The 13,417-nt window shown below is 34.0% G+C and overlaps 1 protein-coding gene across 1 annotated transcript in view; it reads right to left on the bottom strand.

The window, feature by feature from the left end:
• SCN7A (sodium voltage-gated channel alpha subunit 7) overlaps window positions 1–13,417 on the bottom strand; it is a 77,436-nt gene that overhangs the window by 4,365 nt on the left and 59,654 nt on the right. The window contains exons 17-24 of the mRNA XM_070476105.1: window positions 12,384–12,538; window positions 9,892–10,065; window positions 8,153–8,260; window positions 5,742–6,020; window positions 4,785–4,838; window positions 3,901–4,038; window positions 1,854–1,958; window positions 1,270–1,540 (exon numbers count right to left, since the gene is read on the bottom strand). Coding sequence (XP_070332206.1) covers window positions 1,270–1,540; window positions 1,854–1,958; window positions 3,901–4,038; window positions 4,785–4,838; window positions 5,742–6,020; window positions 8,153–8,260; window positions 9,892–10,065; window positions 12,384–12,538 — 1,284 coding nt within the window. The remainder of the gene's footprint in view (window positions 1–1,269; window positions 1,541–1,853; window positions 1,959–3,900; window positions 4,039–4,784; window positions 4,839–5,741; window positions 6,021–8,152; window positions 8,261–9,891; window positions 10,066–12,383; window positions 12,539–13,417) is intronic.

The raw sequence follows: 13,417 nt of genomic DNA, 5'->3' as shown, positions 1-13,417 counted from the left end.
ATTTCAACCTAGAGGGCTCCTTACTTGCATTTTCTTCCATTTTCCTTCTTTCAGCTCTCTCCTGATTTCATGTGCTTTTCTAGGAAGCTTCTTGCAATTGTCTATCAGTGTTGACTGCACTGCCTCTACTACCAGCTGAATGAGTTAATTTTCTGGAGGTGAAACTGGGCAGAAAGCTTATCCACATTTTCACTACTGACTGCCTAGAATAGTACTTGACAGTAACACAGATATTGTCCATACTCTTATGGAGATAACATTCTAGTATGTGTCTTATGGGAGGCAGACGGTAAACCTTTTCTGCCTAGAACACTTTTATCCTAGATTCTTGGCTAGCTCCTTAACCAGTGGGTCTCCATTTAGCTTCTTGCCTCTTCTGTGAAGCTTTCTCTGACCTCTACTTACTGATTATGTGCTTCTCACTTTGTTGTGGTGCCGGGGCGCCCTGTGCTTCTTATCTTACCAATACCTTAATAGCACATTAACATGTACTATTTAATTATCTGTATCCTTTGATAGATTATAAACTATGTATATATAGGAATTATGCCTACCTCATTCGCTACTGAATTCTTTGCATATAACATAATGTCTATTCAGAAAGAGGATAATCAAATATATTTGTTAAATAAAGGACTGAGATCTCCAGAGTAAGAGAAAACTTGTGACCAATTCATAAAAGCCTAAAACTCTAGTGTTGTGAAACTAGTAAACATTTTATAGATTAGAGGAAAGAAAACAATGAGTTTGAAAGGTTCTATCACACTAAAACATAAAGGTCCTCCTAGTGTCATCTTAAATAAATAATGTATGTAATATACTGAAGGGATAATTAAGCATTTATCTGGTGGTCAGTGTAATAAAGTCTATGTATTAATTCAGAAAGTATTTTTTCAGTATGTTATATATCTGTCAGGCATGTGTACACGTGTAAATGTAAACATGTAAGGCATTCCCTGGTGACTCAGACGGTAAAGAATCTGTTCGTAATGTGAGAGACCCGAGTTTGATCCCTGGGTGAGGAAGATCCCTTGGAGAAAGGAATGGCTACACACTCCAGTATTCCTTCGGGAAGTTGGGGCTTTCCTGGTGTCTCAAATGGACTAATACTTTCACTGTTTTCAAGGCATTCCTGCTGGAAATAGAAAGAGTACCCCCCCACCCACCATTGTGTTTATTAAAGAGACTATACCTCAGAAGATGATTACTATAAGAGCTTGACTGAATTAATATTATTACAAATGAAAATCTGACTAAACAAAATCTTACCTGTAATAGAGAAAACAACCACCATGAAGTCAAAAATGTTCCATCCACTGGTGAAATAGTTACAATGGAAAACGATGAGCTTTAGTACACATTCTCCAATATATAGCATAACATAAACTGAGTTAATCCAAAACAGAGCAGTGTCGATTTGGGGACTCTGTTCATCACTTTGTATCATAACGGTTATTGCTTGGAAACATATAAGAGTCATAATGATGATATTAAAAACTCGACTTGTTACCAAGTCAAAGATAAATCGTTGGAACTTGTTCTGTGTATAAAGGAAAAAGGTGTAATATTCTTATTAATAAGATATTTATACACATTGTCTTTAGATTTACAACTTCCCTCCCAGCATAAATAGTAGAATACGTGAAAACTAAGATTTTACCAAACTATAATTACAGCATGTAGTCAAAGAAAATAAACAAAAAGACCATCAAAAGCTGTGTCAAGGAACACCTTTAAAAAATTAAGTCAAAAGCATTTGTTGTTAAGAATTTTAAAAACACATCTTCATTTGTAACAGAGAATATATAAAGGAAACTTTTTCAGAAAGCTAAAAAATCTAGATATTTCCTTACTTCTGGGTGAAGTACTTGTTTCTGAGAGTCTTTATATATCAGCTTCTTCAGGGCACGGCACTGCTTCTTCTGTTTGACTGTTATAAAGATATTTGAGCCTCCCTGGTAAAGCAATGAAAGAAAAAGATATTAAAATCATACTTAATCCACATTTCACCTTATGTTAATATGCATTTTCTAAAGCTTGGCAATTATTGATTTAATCCTCTAAAGAATGCTTAACTGCAATGAGCTATATAATGTTTAAACATGTCTGACCTTCTGCACAAAAATCCATACAAAATACAGAGTATACACTGGAAATGATTGATATTCAATTATATTTTGATGCATTTTGCTGTGGGTAGTCAACCCTATTTTAATTTTTTAGTTACTGGGACCTAACTCTTGTTAGAGACGAAAGAAAAACAGCAGAGGATATCTGGAAAGGTTACTAAGAATAGTTAACCCCAAAAGCTGAACTTGATTTGTACCTTTCAATAATCAAGAAAAAATAGAATTGGTCATATACTTGTTTTTATATGTCCACAGTTACTTAATTTTCCAAATACTATCAGAAGATACCTTTTCATTATTATTCCAAAAGCACCTAGTGCTTACCCCTTCATAATACCTTCTAGGAATTATTCGTTTTTGTGTTTTTAGTGTTAGTTTCGGTATCTTATATAGGAAAAGCAAAGTGAATAAGAGGTGAACATTTAATGTGTTAATCTAGGAGTTAGGAATTGTTACTGCCCATGTCAGGACTGGGTCACTTAAATTGACCGGGTTCACCAATTTGAAGCCCCTGGTCAGACTCTAGGATGTTATTCCACTGGGCTGAAATCCTTAAGAAGCTGAAGCATAGAGTCCAATGATCACTGATCCTTCTGCATGCATGCATGCTAAGTAGCTTCAGTCCTTCTGCTGCTAAGTCGCTTCGGTCGTGTCCGACTCTGTGCGACCCCATAGATGGCAGCCCACCAGTCTCCCCCGTCCCTGGGATTCCCCAGGCAAGAACATTGGAGTGTGTTGCCATTTCCTTCTCCAACGCATGAAAGTGAAAAGTGAAAGTGAAGTCGCTCAGTCGTGTCTGACTCTTAGCGACCCCGTGGACTGCAGCCTACCAGGCTCCTCCATCCATGGGATTTTCCAGGCAAGACTACTGAAGTGGGAAAGCCCATCTAATAACTCTAATCCCATCTAATTAGTGCAGACTCAGAATGATCTGTTTACCAGATTCTACACCACATTGATGACTTTGCTAACTAGGAAATTTCAAGATTAAACTATTCTTTTCTTTGATTCACTAGAAGGCATTTCTACACTTAATAGAAAGTAGATCCCTGAGGTTAAAATAACTGGATTTACATGACATTTGAGGCATTTGTATTAACAGAAGCCCTGAAGGGAGTCTTTGTGTGGAGATGACACTGAACAGGGGTTTTTCAATTCTGCCTCTGAATTTTCTTATTTGTTCCAAGGAACTTCTATTTAGGTCACCTAATTAGGATTTATGACTCTCTATTTTCAGCAGAATACTCCAGTATTCTTGCCTGGAGAATCCCATGGAGGGAGGAGCCTGGTAGGATTACAGTTCACCAGGTTGCAAAGAGTCGGACACGACTGAGCTACTTCACTTTCACTTTTAGCAGAAAAAGCCATTTCAACTGACAAAGATGTCTCTGCTGGGTACAATTTTGAACCACTTTGAGTACATCAAAGAGTAAAACAGTGTGGTTTATTTTCCTTGAACATCTTCACATATTTGTGCAGATATAACAATGCTATTTTTCAGCATGTCATGATTTACAAACACATACACGGAAACAGTTGTAATGCTTAATGTTTAAACTTGTCTGTGCTTATTTGAATATAGAAAAGAGTGTAAAGATAAACATTTTAGCAATATTCAATCTGCAAGAACATAAATATTTTTTTAAAGGTAAGTACCAAATAAAAATGCTATTAAGCTGAATCTAAAATCAATTATTTGAAGCAGGACATCCCTACCCCCCCGGCCCCCCGCCGTCTTGGGCATTGATTGACAAAGAATATTTATACTTATCTTTATTTTATGCTTGTGGAAATTGGCAACAATAGCACCAATCAACATAGTCAGAGGAAGAAATAATCCAATGATAATAAAGTCAATAAAGTAACAATACATATAGATGTTGTTTTCAAAATTAGGTTGCATATCTACCTAAAAGTTAAGAAAATAAGCAAAATAAGGCAGAGCACAGAGGATTTTTAGCACAGTGAAAATATGCTATATGATACCCTTATAACTAAGGGTATATGTCATTATACATTTGTCCAAACCCATAGAATGCACAACACTGAGTGAATTTTGGGTGATCATGATGTGTTAGTGTAGATTTATTTTTGGTAAAAAAATATAGTATTGTGGTGAGTGATATCTATAATGAGGAGGCTATGCATTTGTGAAGGTAAAGGTATATAGGAAATCTCTGTAACTCCCTCTCAATGTTGTAGATCTAAAACTGCTCTGAAAAAAATATGTTTTTAAAAATAAAATACATGAAAAAGTGAGAAAACAGCAAAATATTGACACTGACTTTTTAAAGCATAAGATTTAGAAAACATTTTAGGACAAGAAAATCTAACAGTGTTACTTGAGGCAGTATTTCCTCTTTGTTCTTTGGAAAAGAGATATCACTGCTTTTATTTGAATTTTAAAGCTTATTGCATTGGTTTAGTCATTGTTTTGATAATTTTCAAATGTGCCTATTGGGCCTCAACCATTGTATATAATTCTGGAAGGAGTTCATTGTTCATGAAATATTCAATCTGAAATGAACTTTCTGTCTAGCATAAACATTTGCTATTACCATGTTAATTACTCAATTATTGCTTGTGTCCTGTCCTTGAATTGCAAAAATGACTTAGCCAACCTTAAGGATGGTTCTCAGATTGTACAGTACTTACATCAGTAGAATCAACTGCTGAATTCATAATAGTGATCCATCCATTAAATGTTGCCTGTAAAAATGGCATGTATTTAATTCTTATGGAAATCTTATGCTTTGAGGCAAATAAAAATTAAAGGTCAATATTATTAATACAGTAAAACATTTGATTAGTAAGGTCAACCACACTTCAAAATACTGTGTAACTGAGATCTTTACCACTTTCATTATTACATTTATATTGTCTATTAAAAACTATTTAAAGCTATGTAGATGGGGAATACATGTAAATCCATGGCTAATTCATTTCAATGTATGACAAAAACTACTGTAATGATGTAAAGTAATTAGCCTCCAACTAATAAAAATAAATGGGAAAAAAATAAATAAATAAATAAAAATAATAATAAAAAATAAATAAATAAATAAAGCTATGTAGTTTATTTGTAGTAACTCAAAATATTTTAGAACAGTATAAATAAAAAGAGCTGGTTAGACAGCTGGATAAATGGTAAATAACTACATGCTGCCCAAGTGTCATAGTTACTTGTAATTGCTATATGTGTGCTTTATACTATGAAGGAGGTAAGACAGGAAAGATGCTAGATGTTGGGGGACTGAAGAGTTATTCCTCAAAGTACTAAGTAGAAACAAAACAGCAGTAACCTGAGTTGGATCAAAAATTGTGTACCTACTGTCTGGTCAGTGGTGGAGGTAATAGGTTTGGTCAATACTTGGCATTTCTTCTGTTAACCTAGTTCTACCTTTATCTCCACTTCTTTTTTCCAACAAAGCAAGGACTATATTTCACTTTTGTCTTTCTAAGTGAGCTTAGTATACTATGTCCCATAACATATATCTACTATCAATTGCTAAGATAATTTAAAACTAATTTTATTAAGCATCCCACATTTTGTCCTTTAAGTTCACCTACAATATGAATAAACATAATTCAAAAATTCAAACATGTACTTACTACTTGAAGCAGTGAAAGAAAACTGATTCCAACATTATCAAAATTTAGTTTTGCATTCTCCCATGGCATGGATTCATTAAATACAAGGCTTTCACATTGACTTCTGTTCATGACTTCAGATAGAGGAAACCTTTCTCCACTTGTTGGGTCAATGCACTCATAAAATTTGCCAGCAAATAAGTGTACTCCTATGATGCCAAAAGCCAGCCAGATCATAAGGCAGACCAGAAACACATTCAATGTGGGTAAAGTTGTTTTAATCAAAGCTCTCACTACCACCTGGCATATAAAAGACAAACATATAAACTTTCAGTAAGAAATGTGAAAGTATTTTAATTATATTGGGAATATTTATTAATATAATGTCATGTTGAAATAACAACAAAAAAGGCCATCTTTGAAGATGTAATAGGTCACTTGCTAGTATTTGAATAACCTAAATAACAATTTATATTTAAAATATATATTAAAAATTCATATATTCTCAAAAATTTTGCACTGATTAGTATAAATACTGAAATAAATAATTATTTCACTGATTTAACATGTTTATCCATCTCCCATATTGTACCAGAAATAGGCAAAACAAGTGAGCTTGTGTAAATGTATGAGATTATTTAGAAAGCAGATAAAATGAGAGTGAAAAGAACCTAGGCCTAAGTCTTGGGGATTCTAACTTCAGGGATGATTAACCTACACAGTGGATGGAAATTAAGAGGAAGACCAGAAGACTGTAGATCAGTGAAGCCAAGGCAAGTGATTATTTAAAGAAACACAGTGGGCACTGTGCTTCTCAAAATCACTGACCACTCTGAGCCGCTGTCTCTGGTGAACCACTTCAGAGTGGGAAGTCTGGGAAATGAATCTACTGCCTAAACTTAAATAAGCAGCAATAATCTATAATCATTGTCTCCATTTTCTCAGGTCCCTTTATTCTTTAATTATTATATTCAGAATTTTATTCCTATCATTCCACTAAAGCTCTTATACAAATGTAAACCAGCGGCTATACTCAATGCAATATTCTTCATCTTTGCTTTCTCTTTATCTTTTCTTTATCATTTACACTTGACTCCCTTTCCACAGTCTCACTTCCTTCTCTCTTTTCCCCACACCCTGAGGCACCATTCTCTTTCCTATCATTCTAATCTTGCCTTCTATCAGCCATTACTGAAAATGTAGCCATTTGTCTGTACTTTCTTGTTTATATTCCTTAGATTTCTGTCCTTGAATTAATATTTTTACATTTAATTGTACTTCTAATTATATTTAGTTTCATCTCTAAAACTAAGTCACAGATCTTTTGTTGACACTACATATTTTGAAAGATCTGCTGATGCCTCTGATGAAAACAAGTCTGTGTCTATTAGAAAATATACACAAATGTTAAGAATAAAAGAAAGAGATATGGTTGAAATAAATATTCAAGTAATAAGAGCACCTGAAGACCTGAAGTTTATTAAATACATAAAATTTTAATTTTGTAATCACATAGCTTCCTTATACACCCATGATATATCTTCAGAATTAATTCAACTACAGATAGAACTTCCAGAGGATGAGATGAAGATTAAGATCTGGATCTGACTTTGGCCTAAGCATAATTATTTATCTGATCTCAAATTATCCATGGCTACTATCTCATTGCCATTCTAATTAATGTATGGCATCAAATAGTACAGGACTTGATTTCTGACTTTCCCTAGCAAATCATTTCCTAAAATTGCCTGTGTTTCTATAAATTGAGGGAAGACAATTTGCTGATTTTGAAACTCTTTTTTCCTCTCCATGTATCTACACGGTATGTCAGAATGTTTTTAAAGTTAAAACATGTTATTTTAGTTACATTTATTATCTAATTTGTGTGTATAACTATATATGTGTATATGTATTTCACTTTATTTAGGTATAATTTACAAAAACTGTGTAAGTTTAAGACGTACAAGATGATGTCCAAATATATGTATAAAATGTGAAATGATTCCCACAATCACACTAATTAACACATCTATCACCTCACATAGATATCTTTTGGGATAAATGGTGAAAAACATTTTAAGTTGTACTCTCAGAAAATTTCAAGTATATAATGTAGTATTACTAACTGTAGTCATGACGGTGTATACTAAATTCCCCAGAACTTATTCATTTTATAAATGAAAGTTTTGGATCCTTTGATCAACATCTCCCCATTTCCTTCACCCACAACCCATGTTTTAATAGGCTATGTGTAGTTTATAGCCCTAGAATATTGTATGAAATCTTTCTATCACTAAACTGAATATGCATTAGAAATTTGGCTTTTGTATTAATAAAGACACAAATGAGAAGATAACAAAGATTATTAATTTATGGATGTTTCTTAATCTCAGATAAAAACTTGTAGATTATATTAAAAACTTTTCTCTTACCTTCATTTTTTCAAATTGAGATAGAACTCTGAGTGCCCGAAGGAATTTAATGGAAACAAGTGGTTTTAGTTCTTCCCGAGATTTGCCTATTAAACTAAGACAGAACACCTGGATATATATAAATAAAAAATTGAATAGAATTTAATTTTAAATTTAATCAAAACAATCTGTAAATGAACATTTATTACAGAAAATTTTTTAAAGTATTCTAAAGCTATTTAAAAACTATTTCACAAAATTCAAAAGTATTTTTTGGTGAGAATAATAAATGTTAGAGATAAAAAACTGTGTATTTGAGATTCTTTATAGTAAAAAATTAATATTTACATTCATTTTTATTTTAAAATTAGATTAAGAATTAGTTTCATGATTATTTGCAATAGAGTAATAGTAAACAGTATATTCATTTAAACAGAATTGAAAATATGTTTTCATATGAAACCAAATATATATACAGTTAAGACAATATGAAAAATAGGATTTCAGAGATGAGGCATCAAGGAGGAAATGAATATTGTTAAGTTCAAATACTAATTACAAAAAAAAAGGATTCTAAGGTGATTTTTTTAAAGTAAACATACATGCATAAATATGATTCAATATTAATAAAAATGAAGGTGGTATAGTTATGAGTAATTTTGTTGTACCTTCATTTTTCTATATTTTCAAGGTAATATAAATGAAAAAAATTATTCTCTTTTACCCTATACTAAAGAGGCTCAGAGTGGGCTTCAAAGTAAGGATATCATTTGCATACACATGGAAGAATGCAGATACAAAAGAACAATAACCAAGAAACAGGAAGGTGGCTTGCAGGTATAGTGTGGTATCATCGAAATAGAAGGTTAATTTGCAAGAATTAAGTTAGAAGACAAAGGTCAGATATTGTAAGTCATTATTTATAGACTGAGAAGTTTCAATCACTGTTGATAGAATGGGGAGACATTTGTTCATTCAATAAAAATTAATGAGCACCTACTATGTGACATGAATTGTTCTAGACATACAGGGTAAGGAGAGAACAAAATTGAGAAAATATTTTGGTTTAATGGAGCTTATTTTTCTTGTTATGTGGAGAACAGAATAAATGTGTGCAGTGGTGGAATCTACTGTAATGATTCACATGTTCTGGTACCTAGGATCAGTGTGCTACTGGTGAAGTTTATGCTCAGATGCTCAGTTGTGTCCAACTCTTTGCAATTCCATGAACTGTAGCCTGCCAGGCTCCTCGGTCCATGGGATTCTCCTGGCAAGAATACTGGAGTGGGTAACCATTTCCTCCTCCAGGGGATCGTCTCGACCCAGGAATCAAACTCGTGTCTCTTAAGTTTCCTGCATTCAGCAGGCGGATCCTTTACACGAGGGCCATATGGGAACCCCGAAGTTTATGTTAAGTGGTCTAATTTTAAATGTATGATTTAAAGGTAGAACCAATAGAACTTGAATAGTTTATAATGATGATATTTTCAAAATATTGTTCAATAAGCCTATTCTCTTAGCAGCAGGTTTATAGGTAATGATTAGAAAAATCCAGGAGTTAAGTGCTGAAATGTTAAAATTTTAAAATGGAAAGGATGGATGTTAAACATTACATATAAAGAAACATGGGATATTGGTGACTGAGAATGTATAGAGAAAGGTAAAAGAAAGATACACACAAATCAAAAAGAAAGTCAGAGTAAGAGTAAAGAAGGAAGAGTAAACAAATAGCCTTTAAAGTTTTTCTTTAAAATACGTACGATAACAACCATGAAGTCTAGTTTGTACCAGCCATTAGTGAAATAGGCTTTAAAACCATATGCCATCCACTTTAGAAGCATTTCCAGAATAAAGATATAAGTGAAGATCATGTCAGCATATTCTAATAAGATCTTAATAGTCTTTCTCTGATCAATATATATATCTTCAAAAGCCTGTGGGTGAAATATTTAAAGATCAGTGTACATGTAAATTCTAAAAACTCTTCTGGCAAAGTGGGGAATGAAATCCCATCTCCAGATGGTGACCACTGTCAGAGATTGCAGTCTCAAGGCTTGTACACTTGGTGTGAGTTTTTTCAAACAATCCATGTCCATTTTCTGCTCCCATGCCTGTAGCAGACATCACTAATTGAGTCCAGAACCTCTACTTATAGAGTCTGAACTTGACCTCAACACTGTTCTAAACAGTGAACTGAAAAGTCTCTCTCAAATCAGTTATTCAAACTTAGATGGAATCTTTAGTCATATCTGACCTGGTTCTTATCTCTTATAGCCATCTCACAGATACATGCCATTACGAATCAAAGAGTAGAGATACAAAGAAAACCCCTAAACTTGTGTTTTCAGAAATCCCTACAGCTTTTACAAGAAAAGTCACAAAGCGTGTCAGATAAACCAGTGGAAATAAATGAGTATGAAATAAGACTATAATATTTTTCTACATTTCTCAGTTTTAATAGGTCAACCTCAGTTTTATTGTGGAGGAAGCAAAGTCTGATAATGTCATTCAAATTAATTTCATAGTAATTTTTTTAGCATTGAAAAAAGGCCATAAAGTATCAATAACCTCAGGCAGACTTGTTGCAGAGTGCAATGGAGGTCAAAGATTCAACACAGATGAAAATAATCAGACGTAAAGAAAGGTGTGATTCTTGAAAAACTACTGCTAAATAAAAGTATATATAAAATAATAGAATTAACTGGCTCAATGGAACCAAGTATGGACTAAAGTATCCTTTAAAACAGATTATAAACATGAGCCAAAGTTATTCTAAAGTACTATTTACTAAATGGAGTCACCTACTGAAGATACATAATGCAAAATAATATAAAAAGATATGCAGAAGCCTCTATTTCAATTAAAACATTAAAAAAATAGGCAACCTCGGGACTTTGCTGGTGGCTCAGTGGTAAAGAATCTGCCTACGAATACAGGGGACACAAGTTTGATCCCTGGTCCAGGAAGATCCCACATGCCACAGGACAGCCAAGCCCACGTGGCCACAGCTGCTGAGCCCAAGTTCCAGAGCCAGTGCGCCACAAGGGAAGCTCCCGCAGTGTGAAGCCCGGGCACCTCAACAAAGAGTAGACCTCACTCGCAGCACCTGGAAAAGCCTTTGCGCAGCAGCAAAGACCCAGTGCAGCCATAAATTTAATAAGTAAATCTTTTTAAAAAAACAGGCGAAACCAGTAGAAGGCAGTTGAAGCCCACACGCTGGCTACCCACGCGGAATGCAGAAGTAACTGTGAGGGGTCAGAGTGCGGTTCTGGAGTCCTGGGAGTGCTCTCCTTCTCAAGGCAAGTGACGGTTATGTGGGTACATTCACTTGGTGAAAATCCTTTATGCTATGCACTTATGATCTGTATGCTTTCCGGGATGTGTGCTAAATGTCAATATAAAGTTTACTTTAAAAATGTATGCAGGACAAAGTCTGGTTCCCAACCATCACACCATCTTCTCTGTTTCCTGTATCTCACAATTAACTATTTCTTGTGGATCAGTCTCTGATCTTTAATCAGACACAAGCAAATATCAATGCACATTCTATTTTTCTTCCTTTCCTACATAGAATGCAGCATGCTGTGTACTTTATTCTTTCTTTTTTTTCACTTGTTACCATACCTTGGGTATGGTAATATCATGCAATATCAACATGCAAACAGGTCTTGCATTTTCTAGCTAACTGCATAGTATCCCACTGGATGACTGTACCATAGTGTATTTAAACAGTCACTTAATATATATTCTTTTTGCTTTTCAAAAGAAAATTGAAAATAATATTTTGGTATTACAAAAGTTCTTCAGTGCATAGACTTGTAAACGCACTTAACTCATGTGAAGATTCTAATTTCCCAGAATTAAGATAGTTGTGTCAATGAGTAAATATTTTTGTAGTTCAAAGCTTCTTAAAAATATATAAAAATATATATTCCTCTTTCCTTATGGAACAAGTACCAAAGTACTAGCACAATATGTGCACATTATTAAACTTTATTAAAAGAATAAGGTATTTATTAACATTCTTTTTCCTGCTATCATTCACATATTTTGAGATTATTTAATATTGAATGAGGCATATACAGACTCTCTAAGAAACTGCAATGTATATCTTCCAAAACTAAAATCATAGAATATAAAATTTGGTACTATAATAAGTATTCTGGGGGGAAATAATTTGGCTTGGTGACATTATGAATTAATAGACATATGATGCATTTTTCCCGTAAAAATATCACATACGCTCACTTACCAGAGCACCTGTGCTGAGCAGAGTGACAAGGCCAATAAAACACCTAAAGCAACTGTTTTCTACTATTTTGCAGCAAGTTTTCCTTATGTTCTGCCAGATTTTTCCTTCCTTGGGGCCTCTACTGATTTGAGCAGATGAAGATCTTCGTTCATAAACTGTCAAGAATGAAACTATTAAGAACAAAAATCTAGAAATTCACGAAAAGTTAAACATTTCAAATGTTTTAACAATCATTTATTTACAGTATCTAATATAGAAGTTCTCTGACTTATAAACATTAGATTTATACACCTACTGTAGTGACCATTGCAATCGCTGAGAAAAAAAGAAAAACTTGTGAGTTCCATAATAGTAAGGAAGGAAGGAAAAAAACCTTGATGCTGGGAAAGGCTGCGGGCAGGAGAAGGGGGCAACAGAGGATGAGATGGCTGGATGATTACCAACTCAACGGATATGAGTTTGAACAAACTCTAGGAGATAGTGAAGAACAGGGAAACCGGTCATGCTGAAGTCCACGGGGTCGCAAAGCGTTGGACATGAATCAGCAACTGAACAACAAGTAAGTAAGTATATGTTAATCGCGTCCAATTCTTTGCAATCCCATGGACAGTAGCCCACACCAGGCTCCTCTGACCTGGAATTTCCCAAGCAAGAATATTGGAGTGGGTCGCCATTTCCTGTTCCAGGAGATCTTCCCAACCAAGAGTTCAAACCCATATGTCTTGAGTCTCCTGCATTAGCAAGGAGATTCTTTACCACTGCACCACCTGGGGCCATAGTAGGAAAAAAGAAATTGTGAAAGGCACAGATGACTCAGAACATCCTCCTACCCTATTAGACAGAATCTGAGAAAGAAGATACCCCCACTCCTACAAAACAAACACACCCACACACACCATCTTCTGATTATTAGATTTTTTTTTGGTGTAATGCCTGAAAATTCATTCTTTGAAGATTTACATGGCATAACAAGCATTTCATTTAAATATGCAAATATTTATTACATGTTAAGAGGTATAATATCAATTAAATAA

The sequence above is a fragment of the Odocoileus virginianus genome, chromosome 13 (genome assembly GCF_023699985.2).
Source record: "Odocoileus virginianus isolate 20LAN1187 ecotype Illinois chromosome 13, Ovbor_1.2, whole genome shotgun sequence".
Lineage (NCBI taxonomy): Eukaryota > Metazoa > Chordata > Mammalia > Artiodactyla > Cervidae > Odocoileus > Odocoileus virginianus.
The sequence above is the reverse complement of the archived record's forward strand: the minus strand, read 5'-3'. Positions and strand labels throughout refer to the sequence as shown.